The following is a 16136-nucleotide window of genomic DNA, read 5'->3' on the forward strand; positions in this document are numbered from 1 at the left end:
TCCTTTAGTTTCATTTAACCTCCTTTTTCCAGTAAATTGTCTCCTTTTTCTTTATTGGTAGAAAAGAATATATTTTTTTCTATCCATAAATTGTGCTTTAGAAAACGTTTTGCATGCCAAATCAATTAACAAATTATATGTTTAATTTAGAAATTCCTGGTGTTTGCATTGCCATGTAATTCTGTTACTGTAGATAGAAGAGCTATGTAAAAGGTTACATGAATTCAGCTCCTGTGTAATTTAAATAACATGCTTTATTAGAATGTTTAGGTGCTAAGTTAGAGCAGCTGTGAGAGGACATAAACTCTGTCAGTCTATAGAGAAATGCATCAGGTTGCAAGATAGGATGGCAACAAGGTGAAGGCAGGAAAGGCTTCAAGTGTTCTTCGGTGATGAAGTCCAGGCCAGAGTTTCCCTAAGGCAGATAAGGCAGAGACAGATCTATCCACAGGTATGAGGAAGAGAAAAGGTGGGACGCAGTTCAGCCTGAGGAGAGCGGTGAATAATTGAAGTGAATGGAGTAAGAAAGTGCGAATGCTTCCTTTTGCACAAGAGCTGTAGCTGCATGTGTTGTTTTGGTTAAGTTCACTTAAGGGGCCAGAGCTCTGTGGCTGTAATCATCCTGCAGCAGTTACTTCAGTGGTGATACACCAGTAGAAAACTGACATGTTTTTGTCTGCTAGCAATAAAAAGTAAATGTGGCAAGGTGTAGCTACTGAAGTAGCAGAGTCGTCATCAAGGCAAGATTATTTAAGCCAACTTTTTTGTTTTGTTTTTGCTGCTGTTTTTATACTACCTGCTTTTACACGTACAATACAAATTACTTGTGGACATGGCATAAGTAATTGATGCACAGAAAATGACCCCCGTGAGATTTGGGGTAAGCATAAAAGTGATATGAGATAATCTGTGCTACGAAGCTCTCATCCTAGTGCTCAGGGATAAGAGTCAGTACTAAAATCCCCATGACTTTGAAACAAATACAATTATCTCATGGATTAAAGAAACAGGATAAAGGCTGTTTTGATAAAAGCTTGCTTTCTAAAATTTCTCCACTGCAACTTTCTGTTGCACCACTGATACAAAAGACAAAGTAACTACAATACAGCCAAGTCAAGTAGTGACAAAAATGTACTGGTCTGCATGAAATGTAATCATTCACCAAAATTCTCATGGAAAGGATATTCACATTGCTCTCTCCTTTTGTATTGTTCAGTAATTGAATAATTACGTGATATTCTAAGGGACTGGGTTAGTTTTGAAAACCTTTTAAATAATGTCTTTGTCTTGGTTTTCTAAAAGGTGGGGGTTATGTTGCACTACTCTACATGTACATCTGCCTCTCTTTCCCATGTATGTTTGGAATCAGTTGATCAGTAATATTTGACAAAGCAGAAACCTCAGAGGTACTTCCCAGGGTATTACTCTGTGCAAATAAATGCTCAGACAGAAAAGAAGGACTCGTACTGGGCTTCACTCCCGTGGAGCTGAGGGCTCACTAGCAAACAAAGTCTTCCTTAAGACACAAACAATGAAGAACCAGCTTTATTGTTTCTCCACCTCACAGTGCAAGTTGTAAAATTAATTATTTCAAACCTTGCAATTCTTCTTGCTAAGTGGTGTGAGAAGAATGAGACTTCAAGGCTCTCTGTGCACAAGAAGTGCAATCCCAGGACTGAGCAAAGGTGACCTTTCCATTTTAATTTAAAGGAATGCAGACCCCCTAATGGAAGAGTTGTGAAAAGAAACTTGAATATGAGGAATGTAGGAAAGTGTGTGAGGTAGTTAATATGTGGATGTATTGCATAAAAATATTTAACTTTTGGAATTGTTTTACTGATAACACACATCTGCTCATTGTTATTTGGTCACTAAACCTATTCACAATGTTATTTCTAGACTGTGGCATACAGCCTGCCTTGGAAAAGAAGGAGAGGTGATGGTGTTTGGTGGAAGCAAAGATGACTTGCACTTCATGGACACGGTCAGTAAACTGAACAACAAAATCCCAGCACTATAGTTAATATAAGTGAAATAAAATGAAGTTAATACAGTTGCTGATATAGAATCATAGAATTGCTCAGGTTGGAAAAGACCTTAAAGATCATCGAGTCCAACCACAACCTAACCATCCAACCCTAACAACCCTCTGCTAAATCATGGCCCTGAGCACCACATCCAAACAGTCTTCAAACACATGGAGGCTCAACCACTCCCTTCCAGTCCTTAACAACCCCTTCAGTAAAGAAGTTTTTCCTGATACAAGGATATGAGAGGATGATGTGACCTTAGGTGTTCCTGAAAGCTAGTTTAGAAAGGGTTTTTCTTGCTTTTGTTAGGCTCATAAAGAAGTCTACTATTCAGATTCTTTCTAAATAATTATTTGTCTGCAATTTAAAACTTTGGGTGTAGCAATAGGTGTTATATTGATGTACAAAATAGCAGTATTTCTGAGAAAAGCTGTTTGTCATTTACATGCTTGTTTTCTTTCTCTCAATCAGGGTCACTGCAGTGACTTGTTGATATTTCAGACACAACCTTACTCACTTCTCAGGTGAGCTGATGCTGTTTACATCGCTCTGGTGCTGTTTGTACACAAAGGTTTTAATGTAATCCTGTGTAGGCAGGTAAACTGTAAAATGACTCAGCAAACCTTTGAAACATGCAGTGTATGATAATCCATAGCAGTTTAAACACCAGTTGGTGTCTAATCCTCTGTCTCCTGCATGTGTGTGCACAACACGTGTACTCAACATTGCACGAAGCTTTTACTCAGCGCCGCTTTGGGTTACAGATAACTTACCTAAATCAGAGAATCACAGCATGGCCTGGGTTGCACAGGAGCACAGTGCTCATCCAGCTCCAACCCCCTGCTGTGTGCAGGTCGCCAACCAGCAGCCCAGGCTGCCCAGAGCCACATCCAGCCTGGCCTTGAATGCCTGCAGGGATGGGGCATCCACAGCCTCCTTGGGCAACCTGTGCCAGTGCCTCACCACCCTCTGGGGGAAAAACTTCCTCCTCATCTCCAACCCAAACCTCCCCTGTCTCACTTTAAAACCATTCCCCTTGTCCCATCACCATCCACCCTCACAAACAGCCGTTCCCCTCCTGTTTATCCTCTCCCTTTAAGCACAGGAAGGCCACCATGAGGTCTCCCTGCAGCCTTCTCCAAGCTAAATAAGCCCAGTTCCTTCAACCTTTCCTCACAGGAGAGGTGCTCCAGCCCTCTGATCATCTTAGTGGCCCTGTTCTGGACTTGTTCCAAGAGCCCCACATCTTTGTTGTGCTGGGAACTCTAAGGACCTTTTTTTTAATTAAAAAAAAAAATAATGTTCCTATTTCTTTTTTTTTTCCCTACCTCTTCTTCAGGTTGTGCCTTGACTGCATTGGTAAAAACGCAGCCCTACTGAACAATCAAATCCCTTGTTTGCCATCCAAACTTCTGCAGCAGGTGCTGAAGAAAATAACCTTCTGGGCTGCAATGAACCACCGGCAAGAGAAGAAAGCAGAGACGGAGCGGCAGTGCCAGCTGAGCAGCACATGAGCAGTGGGCACACAGCTGCTGAACACTTTGGTTTCTTCACAGCGTACGGCCAAGTGTTTTGTTAGTGAACTTTCCTAATGCTACAGAACAACAGTATGTTCAGCTGAGTTTCTAAGTGAAGTTTGAGAACGAGGAATTCCTTTTCATGGAAAACGTTTTGTTTTCTGCGCCGTAGGAAATTGGGAAAATTTAATTTGTATGTATTGTTAATTTCTACTGTTGTGGTCTTAACGAGACAGCCCATACAACTTGTTCCTCTGGAAGGTGATGTGCCACCAAATGCAGTTGACCAAAATGTGGCTTAAGCCACAGAGCTTACCGCAGCCTTATGGCACCAGCCTTCTGAAAAGCGAGTGGAGCACTGCCCTTGGGAGAGTCACACCTGGCATAGCACCACCGAATCCCACCGTTAGATCAACCAAACTGGTATCTGGCACCTGGCTGAAAGGCAGGGCTGAACACTGCACCGGGGGGTGGAAGCACAGCCTGAAGGGAGCCGCACCGAGAGGGGAGGGAGCGTTACAGCGCTTGTCAGCACCGAGTGCTTTGGGAAATAGACTGTACGTTGTGTTGGAACGTGTAAAGTTTCTATTTAATTGTTGAAAAAACGTTTATTTATTGGTTAAAGAAGAGCAGATGTAGTACTCGCTATTTTTCTGTTTCAGATACCTAGTTAACAGGAGCGCAGTCATTAAAGTTTTATAGAGAGTTGGAGAGCGACCCGTTTGGATGCTTTGTGACGTGTTACAGTCCGAAAGCTACGATCTGAAACCGACAGCTTTCCCCAACACCCCCAACCTCTCGCGCATGGCGCAGCGCCCGTGCGCCGCCCCGTCTGCGGCCCCTCCCCCGCCGGGCGGAGCTGCGCCTGCGCAGTACGACCGGAAGTGCGGCCCTCGGTTGTTGGTGCTGCGCAGTACAATCGGAAGTGCGGCCCTGCTGTTGTTGGTGCTGCGCGGTGCGGCCGGAAGTGCGGCCCCGGCGGTTGTTGGTGCTGCGCGGGGCCCGCTGAGGTGAGCGGGGGGTGCGGCTGGGCTGGGAGCGGTGCTGTGCGAGCGCTGTGCCTCGGCCCCGCGCTGAGGGGAGGCGGTGGGGTCCCCTGAGGCAAGGGCTGGAGTGCCGTGCGGGGCTCGGGGCCGCTCGGTGCGGGGGGAGCGTGGCCGAAGGCCACAAGCGTTGTGTGGCGTGTCTTCTACGGCGCGCAAATAGTGCTGGTCGTGGGCAGGGCTCGGTGCGGGTCTGGTGGGCCTGAGGCAGAGGGGTGGGCAGGGGTCTCTGAAGCGTAACTAACGCGGCAGAATTGCGTGCTGGGGGTGTTGCGGTGCCGGTCCCTGAGGCGGTTCAGGCTGAAGTCGCCGTCAGCCCGCTCGCGTTCCGTGCCCCCCTGAAGACCTTTCCCTGCCCGCACCGAGCCCTGCTTTGCCCCCGGCCGCCTCAGCCCTCGCTCCGCCCGAAGGCTCCGGCAGCTGGCGGCCTGAGGCTGGCACCTCCCAGCTGGTGCTGCCCTGGGGCTCCTCCTGGGCCCCGTCGGTAGGTTTGGGCCTTCTGTCCGCGGTGTAATGCAGAGAGGGGCTCTGTTTTGTTCTGCGATGTAGGTGAGGTCCTGCACTGAGCAGCACGGATGGTTTGGGGGGGAGGAGGCTTAGCTTTGGAGGCCCAAAACGGTGGCCCCACCACCTCCCTGGGCAGCCTGTCCAGCACCTGACTGCTCTTTCTGAGACATTGTTTTTCCTAACATCCAGCTGACCCTCCCTGACACGACTTGAGGCCATCACCTTTCATGCTGTCACTGTTGCCAGGGAGCAGAGGCTGACCCCCACCTCACCACCTCCTGTTCGGGAGTTGTAGAGAGCGATGAGGGCTCCTCTGAGCTCTTCTCCGGACTCAGCAGTCCCAGTTCTCTCAGCCACTCCCTGTAAGATATGCGCTCCTGAGCCCTCACAGCTCTGTTGCCCTTCTAAAACTTTCCTGAGTGATGTGAAAGCTTCTTCCTGAAGAACATCATTCTGAAAGCGTGTGGTTTATCGTTTTTTTTCCCTCTGTTTACCCTGATGGTTTTCAAAACCGTTCCGTTATTGTGTGTCGCACCAGATCAAAATGGCTGATGATAATGAAGACCTGCAGGCAGATGAAGAGCTCCCGGCTCCAGCTGAGGACAGCTTTGAGCAGCTGGAGAACGACAGCCCTGCGGAGCGCAGTGGGCACGTGGCAGTGACTGATGGGCGCTGCATGTACGTCTGGGGAGGATACAAGGTACACTGTGCTCTGTGCTACCTGCCTGTTACCCTTAGTGCTTGTAATTGTGTACTGTTTGTTTGGACGTGGCTCTGGAGGCATTCAAGGCCAGGCTGGATATGGCTCTGGGCAGTCTGGGCTGCTGGTTGGTGACCTGCACACAGCAGGGGGTTGGAACTGGATGAGCACTGTGCTCCTGTGCAACGCAGGCCATGCTGTGATTATGATCCCTCCTCTAAAAAGCTAAAGCTCCAGTTATAAAGGTAGAACATACAATCTGCTATGGAATGCGTTCCCTGCAAAGTGTTGCTTTTTTTACACCGTTATCAGCACAACTGTATGTTGCATGTTACCAATCACGAGTTGGTTATTTAACATGTTGAGGTGCATGCATGGCAAGTGGAGCCAAACCATTCTACAGTTTTGACAGGAATGAAAAGGAATCATTTTTCACTGGACAGCAGATTCAGTGGGTGAATTTTAGCTCAAGACAAAGCTTTGATGTATTGCCATCCCTGGAGGTGCCCAAGGCCGTGGATGGGCCCTGGGCAGCCTGAGCTGGGGGGAAGTCAGCCCACAACAGGGGTGGGGCTGGGAGCTGTGTGGTCCCTTTCAACACAACCCTGCTGTGGTTCTGTGATTATTCAGTTGGTGTCATGGGAATGGGAATTACAAAGAGCACTTTGGCTCCTTTGTGCACCCAGGCTGCTCTGCCTGGCATGTGAACGTAGGGTTCAGCTTCCATGTGTCCCAGCCTGTGGCCCCATGGGGAGTTTGGTCCCCAGCAGAAACAGTAATAACGTTCAAACTGCTGTGTGCAGGCAGGAGGTATAAGAGGGCAGCAGGCACTGCTCCTGTTGTTTTTGCAGGTTGGGTCTGTGAGGGCTTGCAAACATTCAGAGCTGCCTGTACTTCAAGCGTCCTTTTTCTTTTCTGATATGTTCTGCAGAATGCCCAAGTTAGGGGATTTTATGACTTCTATCTGCCTAGAGATGAAATATGGATCTACAACATGGAAACTGGAAGATGGTACAGTAAATAATTAACTTAATATCTTTTGCTTTATGGAAAGAACAAGTCTTAAATTGGTACAATGACCACACTGAGGGTCTGTGGGCAGAAGGGGAACTCCCTGACTTTTTTGTTCCCACCTATCCTGCTGTTGCATACTGTGTACAATACTTCCAAAGTTGTTATTTTGTGTTTTTTTTCATGTGATAAACAAATTTTCCCAGGAGTGAGTGGGGTGAAGTGGGAGAGAGAGCTCAGGGAGTCAGCACAGGCAAATGTCAGCATCAGCATGGGGTGTCCTGGGATGTCTGGGGTAGGATGCAACACCTGAGCACTGAGTGGGTGCCACATGGTGGCGGAGGAAGCGTTGTGGGTACCTCCTGTGTTTTATTTGTTGTCCTTTTTGTTAAGTATTTAAGCTGCCAAAGAAGCTGCTGGGTCTGCTAGGGGCCATAACGTGGTGTGGAACTGCATGCCTGAAAGCACAGGAGGAGAAGGGAACACTGCTCTGATGCTGTAGCTGGCTGGGGCCACGTGCAGTGAAGCCCAGTCTCCTCCGTGCTTAGCAGGAAATGCAACTTCAGCACTTCTTGCTTGGCAGAGTGGTTTGGGAAGCCTTCAGTGTGTTTATGGTGTTTACAGACATTAGAGAAAAACAGCAGCAAAATGAAACCCGCAGTTTGGACAGGTGCAGCCTTTTTGCCTGGGGTTCTTCTGGGATATGGAATGGGAAAAGCACCCTGAACTCCTGCACTGGGCAGACAGGATTCCTCCCCCAGAAACCACGTGATAATTCAGCTGTCTTTTCCCCACCCCAGCTCCCCATAGTGCCTGGTGTTGTGAAGTGTTCAGCTTCATGGGTCTGAAAAACTCAGAGCTGAGTGCTGCACAGCGATCTGTCGGAGTTACAGATGTGATGGTGGTGGTTCAGGTTTTCACTCCAGACAAAGTCGTTCCTGTTTATTTTGGGTAACTATAATGTCTGAATCTGTGTTCGTAGGAAGAAGAGTAAGACAGAGGGAGATGTTCCACCCTCCATGTCTGGAAGTTGTGCTGTATGTGTAGACAGGGTGGTGTATCTGTTTGGAGGACACCATGCACGTGGCAACACAAACAAGGTCAGTGATTTAGTAAACCCTTTCTCACAAACGAGTCCCTCATCGTTAGCTTTTGGTCCCGTTCTGTACAGAGCTGGACTTCTCAGTTACTTGAAATCGATCCATAGCAGGAAATGTATCGACTTAGCAAATCACAGAAGCTTTTTCTTCTGAATTGCTGGACGGATCGGAAATCGGTTCAGAGCTTTAATGTTAGTAATGGGATCCTGAACGTGGATCCAGGCCCTGTGTGCTCCGTGGCTTCACCTACTGGCAAGCAGATAGCAGCCTTTGTGCCCTGTCAGCAGCTTCCTCAGGTGCAAACCAACTGAAGCCATGTGTTTTTGTGCTTGCCTGAGAGGTTCTGGCTAACAAAATGCTGTGCTCACCACGTGAATTTCTGTATTTTCCACTCAGGTGATCAGCTGGCACACTTTGATCCATTCGGTGTGTTAGTTCTCTGCTGCAGGTCAGATAATCTGTTTTCCAAACTTGAGGCTGGCCTCCAGCTCTGCACCATTGCTCTCTGGTGGCTTTCCAGCACAGAGGAGCGCTGTGACCTTTTACTTGTTTGGGAGGCACTTGCTCTGCAGTTCACCCTGTAAATTATATCACACCAGAGCTTCCAGGTTTGCTTCTTTGAAAGGTGGAAATTTCCAGAGGTTGCTGAATTAATCTCAGGAGGTGTTGTGCAAAAGCTTTAAAAACACTTTTTTGGAACTGTTCTGTTAAGTTACAGGGCAGTTGTGATGTTGTACACACCTTCATTTGCTTCTGAATGGTCCCATTTGTGCACGGTCCTGTTCCTTTTGTAACAGAATGTTTGGGGCCTGAGTCTGCAAAAGGATCTTTGGGTCCACAGTTCATTCCTCATGTTATCTGTGCTCTGTGCAGTGAGGGAGAGAGAGCTCACGTAGTGCTGCTGTACCAATGCGTGCCAATTACAGGTTGTTGGTGTAGCATCAGTCAGACTTGGGCTTTCAGCTAACTGTTTGGGTAAAAGAAATCTTTTTATTTTCTACAGTTCTACATGTTAAATTCCAGATCCACGGACAAAGTGCTGCAGTGGGTCAGAGTAGAGTGTCAGGGGGTCCCCCCTTCATCAAAGGACAAACTCGGCGTGTGGGTTTACAAAAACAAGTAAGGCTCCAGCAGCAAAGCACAGCAGTCCTTGTGTGTGTGTGTGTGTGTGTGTGTGTGTGTGCACTTTTCATCACTCCCAGCCTTGCTGTTGTTGTGTCTTTCTGTTTGCACAAGAGCTGCAGCAGCAGGACTTCTTGCCTGCAGCACAAATGTGCTTTGGGAAGATGCTGGATTTGTCCCCCAGCCTTTTAAATCTGCTCTGTCCTTTAGCTGTTGCTAAATGAGGGACCTAATTCCCAGTCTGGGTGTGTGTAAGCCACAAAGTATCCACGTGAGTCACGGTGCAAACAGTGGGCTCCTTACAGGCAAATCTTCCACAGTGCCTTCTTGGTCTGCTGTTCTAAAGAGTGATTGCTTGTATCTGTGCCCTTCTTGGCAAGGACAGAGAAGCCTGTTCTGGGATTCCCATTACACACAAAATGCAATCTGTTGTTCTTATCTCGGGGAACAGCCTGTGTGTCTTTGATGCTTCACGAGCAGGAGAGCAGGAAGCCATTTTAATAAAAGAACATATATTGCTTTTTCAGCAGTGCATGTTCTTAATTCTGCCTGGTTTGTGCTGGTTGCATTTGTTGTGGGATTCGCTGCAGAGAAAGCAAAGCTTGCAGAGTGCCTGTGGTGTTCCTTTCCAGATTGCAGGCATGGAGAGACAGCTCACTGTGGATTTGCAGGACTCGAGCTGTGGCAGTTCTGTCAGCTTTATCGGTTGTTTCCTGTTTCTCCATTAAGACTTTCTGGCAAAAACACAGGGCTCCGTGCAGAACAGCCACTTGAGCTCTGCCTTTCAGCCCTCTCCCCTCTGGTGGCTTCTCTCTTTTCACCCACACGCTCTCTATGTTCCACGGCTTCTCAAAGGACTGTTTGTGAATCTTTTGGGACTGGGGAAATTGAGCAGCACGCTTGGAAAGGGCAGAGGCAGGAACCCATAGTTCTGTGTGGGAGCCCTGAGAGTGAAGGCTGGAGCATGGGGATCAGGCAGCTGGCCTGGCAGCTTTGCTTTTAGAACAGCAGCAAAGCTCAGCAGCCTGGGGCCTGGGAAACACCTCCAGAGAGGGTTTTTGTGTGGGTGCTGAGGTCGGTTAGGCAAGAAACAGGGCCCCACACCTGGCAAACTTGCACTGTTGATGTTTTGGAAATAATGAAGTCAGAGGTGCTTCCCTGCCTTCAGTCTGAGCCCAACCTTTACAGAGCTTTAATTGGTAGTGAGAAATGTGATCACGTTTGTTGCGTGTTTTGTTTCAGGCTAATCTTTTTTGGAGGCTATGGTTATTTTCCTGAAGGGAAACAACGAGGAACTTTTGAATTTGATGAGACCTCTTTTTGGGTAAGCAAACTTTTCTCACCTTGAAGTTATTTCTGTTGACACCCAATATTTCATTAGTGCCTACTAAAACTTGCTTCTCTGTAAATATTTTTAAAGAATTCAGGGCTTCCTAGAGGGTGGAATGACCACGTGCATGTTCTGGACACTGAAACATTTACCTGGAGCCAGCCTATAACTACGGTAATCACTGTTCTTACAGCAGTTGAAGTTACAGCTCTTCAGAAAGTCGTGCTGTATCTCTTCTAGCAGCCTGTGAAATCAGACATGACTCTGCCAGGCCTGCCTTCACTGCTTACATTTAAGTTAGAATAGGTTGCTGATGAAAGAAATCCTTCCTAACCCCTGTGCCTCCACCTGGTGCGACTTGAGGCCGATAACAAGTGCTGGTTTACATTGTTTCTGTGGCTTCTCCCTCCTCTCCAAAAGTAAGAAGCTCGCCTGTTCTGTGCTCTTTATCTCTTCATCTTTTTTCCCACTGAGTTGCTTTCTTTCATGCTTCAGTGGTGTTGTTCTTAAGGGGAGCTCAGGGAAACAAAGTTCATGGTTTCCTGTGTGTGTCCATGGCAGCTCCTTGTGTGTCACTTGACTGCTGGATCCTTGTCAAAACAAAAAGCTCTGCAACTGCAAAGTGGCCTCATTTAAAGTGTCCCAGCAGTATTTAGGGACAAATAGAGTGAGGCTGCCACAGGGTTTGAAGAAATGAAATGTGAGATAAGTAACTCCTTGCTCAAATTACCGAGGATCTGCTTTGTCTGAATACCTATGGATCTTAGATACTTCACAGTAGCTCGACAAAAATCCTGCCTGGCATTCATTATATCATTACCTTGTTTACAGTGAAGCCTTTTGCCTCACACATTTCTGCCCGCAGAACGACTTTTCGCTCCCTGCTCCTTGGTGACCTTAAGTCTGACCATAGCTCAGCCCCTCATTTCCTTGGCTGGCTGCTTTGTGGGGCTGGGATGCCCCACATGTGGGGGTTTCCCTTGGAATGAGGTTTTCTGTTGTTAACACATCTGATAAACTTCCCTTCTTATCTCACGTTTTCTTTTCCCAGGGTAAAACTCCATCACCACGAGCAGCTCATGCATGTGCTACAGTGGGGAACAGAGGCTTTGTGTTTGGAGGCAGATACAGAGTAAGTCACAGCCCTGCTGAGAGCTGTGCTACCAAAACCCAAATGCAGCGCTCCAGCCAGGCTCTGCTTTGTTGTAGGAGTCCCGAATGAACGACCTGTACTACCTGAATTTGGATACGTGGGAGTGGAATGAAATGTAGGTACTAAAACTCCAGTTCCTTAGTGTGGAAAGCAGTGTAAAGGTGTCATCTTTATTCACTTCTAATCAATGCAGTGAAGCTTAGTAAACGGCAGTAGGTGAGCAGACACAAGTAGGATGAGCTCCCTGGTTTTTGCCAGCAGCGTTTTTTCAAGACCTCATATGAGCAAAGCTCTTTTTGCTTTAGACACAGTAAAAACTTGCTGTTGGGTCATGACCTGCGTGCAGCACGAAGTCATGTGGGTCAAAGACCTGAAAGATAATGAGCAGCACTGTTTAACTTCAGCACATCAGTGATTAATGGTGCTCTTGTTGAAACACAGAACGGCACAAGGCGTCTGCCCGGTGGGCCGCTCCTGGCATTCTCTAACACCCATTTCCTCTGATCATCTCTTTCTCTTTGGAGGATTCACCACTGACAAGCAGCCATTAAGTAAGTCATTCCAGAAGGATTTTGTCTTTGTGTTCTTCAGTAAGAGCCTGAGCTACTGCCTAGTCACCCTGAAGTCTTTGTACATTCCCTCCACGTCCTGTGATGTCCTGTGATCCGGTTCCTTGTGGCCAGCAGCTGAGTTGACAGAGTAGGAGTCACTGAGTGTGTGCAGACATTGCTATTTACAGAGCTCAGGCTGCTCTAGAAACATCACGTGCAAATTGCAGTTAGTAAGAGCTCTGCAGTTCTCTGTCTTTCCTCCTATTAAAGTGCTGTTTTCAGACAGGCAGCCCAGAGCTTCATAGAATCACAGCATGGCCTGGGTTGCACAGGAGCACAGTGCTCATCCAGCTCCAACCCCCTGCTGTGTGCAGGTCGCCAACCAGCAGCCCAGGCTGCCCAGAGCCACATCCAGCCTGGCCTTGAATGCCTGCAGGGATGGGGCATCCACAGCCTCCTTGGGCAACCTGTGCCAGTGCCTCACCACCCTCTGGCTGAAAAACTTCCTCCTCATATCCAACCCAAACCTCCCCTGTCTCACTTTAAGACCATTCCCCCTTGTCCCATCACCATCCATCCTTGTAAACAGCCGTTCCCCCAAGCTGCAGAGGGTTTGTCCTGAAAAACTTGATTTATTTAAGAACAAAGATTATACAGCCTGCACTGTATTATACCATAGTACTGGTTTACTGCAACAACCATGACAGAACTAAAAGAATCCCGTTTGTATTTGGGGTTTTGTTTGTTTTCAGGTGATGCCTGGATTTATTGTATCAGCAAGAACGAGTGGGTACAGTTTGAGCATAACTACTCTGAAAAACCCAGGTATGGTGCACCCTTACTTGGAAACTTAGCAAAGAAAAAAGAATAAGGGGCCTGTTTGTGATGGCACTGAGGGGGGACACACACTGCTCACACTGCTTGTCTTTCTAACAGCACAATACCCTGTGTTAGCATTTCCTACCCCACAAACACCGACATGCAGCATCTGTATGACAGTGCTGTGCCTGCGGTGGAAGCAGCCAGCATGTAGCTCAGTGCTTTGTTTGTGAAGCTGCAGGAAACAGGGATTTGGGGCTGGATGTGCAGGCTGAAGGGGCCCTGAGCTGTGTGTGCCAGCACAGGAGCTGGCTGGAGCCCGTGTGTCCCTGCTGTGCCACAAACACACACAGTTCTCAGCGTCTTCATTCAGAGCTGGCCCTGTGCCCCCCGGGGTGTTTTTGTATTCCATAAAGACCTCCTGAGTAAATTGGAGGTGATGACCAGCAATTTTAAAAGCACTGAAGCAGTGGTGATGCATGCATAGGGCATCATAAACACGTGTGTCATGTGAGCTGTGACCCATCGTGTCTGGGGAAGAGGTTTGGGTTGGGCTTATGGCAGCAGTGGTTCCCTGCTGTGCCCATGGGCCCTGCTGCTGGCAGTGAGGAGGGGGCTGTTTTTCAAAGCCACAAGAGAGGTACAGATCCTGTTCCTTCAGCCTGTTGACTCGAGGGGCACACAGTGCTCTTACAGGCTGTATTTTCATTGCAGCCATCCTGCAGGAGTTTGATGTGTGCCTGTATCTGCAGGCAGTTGAGCCTAACCAGAGCAGCCTGCCCAGTCCAGCATTGACCGGCCAGGAGTTCTATTCCTCAAACCACAAACTCCCATTGCATTGGTCAGTGCTGCAGGACAGCGTTGGGAAGGCAGACCTGTGTGTGTTAGCTTCAAGTTCAAACCCCAGACGTGGCTTTTTGGGTGGAGTGTTGTTGTTGAATGCTGCCTTCTGTTTGCAGGCTGTGGCACACTGCTTGTGCAAGCGAAGAGGGAGAGGTGATCGTCTTTGGGGGCTGTGCCAACAACTTGCTGGCCCATTCTAAAGCTGTAAGTTTATCCCAAGCTTTGCTTTCCTTCTTGCACAGCCCTGCCCTGCCTGCAGGAGCTGCAATTCTTTAGTGCTGCAGCATGAAGTGCTTCTCATCCTGTGTCTGCAGGACTGGCAGACACACAAACAAAGCTCAAAGGGGAAACGTGCTGCTTTTCTAGAGCAGGTCACTATTGAGTGTTCAAACAGACGTGGTTTGTTTCCCTCATGGTGGTGTTTCACTTGGAGCTCTCATCTGCTGGCTCCTGCTTTAGCTTTGCTCGGTGCTTCTCACCAGGTGAGCTCAGTGGGCCCCTTCCAAAGCAGTTTCTTCACTGCGGTGCCCTGCTGAGGCCACGTGGCACAGAATGGGTTTCTTTAGCCAGGACAGGGAGTATTATGGTCTGTGAAGTCCCCACGTGGCTGGAAAGTGACTGGGAACAGGCACAGCTGTGCATTTTAATGTCAGAACCAAGGGTGTCAGGTGGAACCAGCAAGTGGCAAACAAGAGTGGTGCAACACCTCATCCTTAAAAACAACAATAAAAAACAGCGACTGCTGAGCCTGCTGCAGTCCCTGGGCCCAGAGGATCTCACATGCAGATCCCTGGAAGCTCCAGCAGCACCCGCAGGGGTTGTTGGGTTGCTGCTGTTCCGTTTGCTGAGCTGGGTGCTGGCCAGGCAGAGCAGGATGGGGGGCACTGATCCACCTGTGGTTCCCTTAGTGCTAACTGCAGGCACCACGGGGTTTGGTGAGCAGTTCTGGGTCTGGCTTATGTGAACTCCAGCCCCAGACCTGTGCTGTGTCTGCCTTCCTCACCCAGATCCCTCTGAGCCTTGGCTGGTTTGGTTCTGCTGTCATGATAGGATCCACACAAACTGATTCTCTCTTTCTCCCTCCCACGTGCAGGCTCACAGTAATGAAATACTTGTGTTTTCTCTACAACCACGATCTCTTGTAAGGTAAGAAAGCAAGACTTCAACATTGAGCTGTGGTGCCCCCTTCTAAAGCAGCTGGTGCAGGCTTAGTGCCAATCTAAAATGCTTGGAAACATGTCTTCCTTTAAAGAGAGCTGAAACAACAGCAGCTGAGTATGGGCACAGAGTGAGATTCAGTAGTGGTGTAGCAGCAGACAGCTGTAAATGATCATTAGCTCACCTTGCAGGACTCCATTCATGCTAACAGCAGCTGTGTGCTCCTGTCCCCCAGGCTGTGCCTCGAAGCAGTCATTTGCTTTAAGGAGATGTTGGCCAGCTCCTGGAATTGCCTCCCCAAGCACTTGCTGCACAGCGTCAATCAACGGTTCGGAAGCAACAACACCTCTGGCTCCTGAGCTCCTGTGCTGACAGCTCTGAGTGGTGCATGGATGGTCAGTTCTAAGATGTAATAATTAATTGTACCACGTGTGGCAGACATGAAACCTGTATAGATGAAGTAGCTGTACTGTAGGTAGTTGCTTCCCGCCTTGAAGTTGCATGTGAATGGCCTAGAGAAAACCTATTTTTGTGTAAAGATGTTTGCAATAAATGTATTTAATGCAAGTGGAGGTGGATGCTGTGCTTCAGCCAAACCTAGTTGTGGGTTTGTCCACCGTGAAGTTACTTGTGAGGGCCAACCCTGAGCAAAATGAGGTGTGGATACATGGAAATAACGCTGTCTGAAGTCCCAGTTGCTGCTGTGGACGTCGGTGGCTGTGCAGCAGATAGAGAGGCCCTGCAGACACGGGAAGGAGAAGCGCTGCTTTAGTCTGTGCTGAAGAGTGCTGTGATGGGTGAGTCCTGTTTTAGTCTGTGCTGTTAGGGAACTGCTTCTCATACTTTGCTACAAAGGTCAGAGAAACGGGATTTGGAAATTGTACGTGACCCAAATTGCTAAACTGTTGTAAACCTTCAGCTGTCAAAGCACCACGGCTCTCTGCTTGGTCTGGTCTATGAAACTCTTTTTATGTTGTGGAATTTCAATTGTGAACCTTAGGTAGCAGATATTCTGCCCTGAGCAGTGTAACTGAGTGTGCCTGAGCCTGCTGTCAGCTGTCAGGAACTGCAGAGCTCACCTGCAGCAAAGCTCAGCCTGCTGGCACCTGGGGCACAGGGCAGGCTGTGCTGCTGTTGGGAATGGGGTACATCTTGTTTAGTGAAAAAAGTCAATAAACAACTGACTTGTAGGACATAACGATTCCTGCAGTGTGATGTTTGCACTCATTTCTTTTCCAAGCTTTAGCTGGGG

At 48.2% G+C, this 16136-nt stretch overlaps 2 protein-coding genes across 3 annotated transcripts in view; both read left to right on the top strand.

Annotated features, from left to right (window-relative positions):
- Positions 1 to 4256, top strand: part of KLHDC1 (kelch domain containing 1) — a 28344-nt gene extending 24088 nt beyond the window's left edge. The window contains exons 11-13 of one of the 2 annotated variants that reach the window (XR_006178111.1): positions 1900 to 1984; positions 2502 to 2554; positions 3370 to 3408. Coding sequence is in view for 1 of the 2 variants with exons in the window: in XM_042867176.1 (XP_042723110.1) it covers positions 1900 to 1984; positions 2502 to 2554; positions 3370 to 3544 (313 nt within the window). In the remaining variant the exon portion in view is untranslated. Of the gene's footprint in view, positions 1 to 1899; positions 1985 to 2501; positions 2555 to 3369 lie in introns of both variants that reach the window. The other variant, XM_042867176.1, reaches the window with a different exon arrangement.
- Positions 4257 to 4446: 190 nt separating this feature from the next.
- On the top strand, positions 4447 to 16079 carry KLHDC2 (kelch domain containing 2). The gene is made up of 14 exons (XM_042875459.1): positions 4447 to 4557; positions 5636 to 5797; positions 6729 to 6808; positions 7791 to 7908; positions 8912 to 9027; positions 10273 to 10354; positions 10451 to 10534; positions 11412 to 11492; positions 11570 to 11628; positions 11955 to 12064; positions 12817 to 12889; positions 13843 to 13930; positions 14820 to 14872; positions 15120 to 16079. The coding sequence occupies exons 2-14, from the start codon at positions 5642 to 5644 to the stop codon at positions 15241 to 15243; spliced, it is 1224 nt and encodes a 407-aa protein (XP_042731393.1). The 5' UTR covers positions 4447 to 4557; positions 5636 to 5641; the 3' UTR covers positions 15244 to 16079.
- Positions 16080 to 16136: the final 57 nt, after the last annotated feature.

The sequence above is a fragment of the Lagopus leucura genome, unplaced genomic scaffold (genome assembly GCF_019238085.1).
Source record: "Lagopus leucura isolate 7727_CA_CO unplaced genomic scaffold, USGS_WTPT01 Super-Scaffold_1, whole genome shotgun sequence".
NCBI classification, from domain to species: Eukaryota; Metazoa; Chordata; class Aves; order Galliformes; family Phasianidae; genus Lagopus; species Lagopus leucura.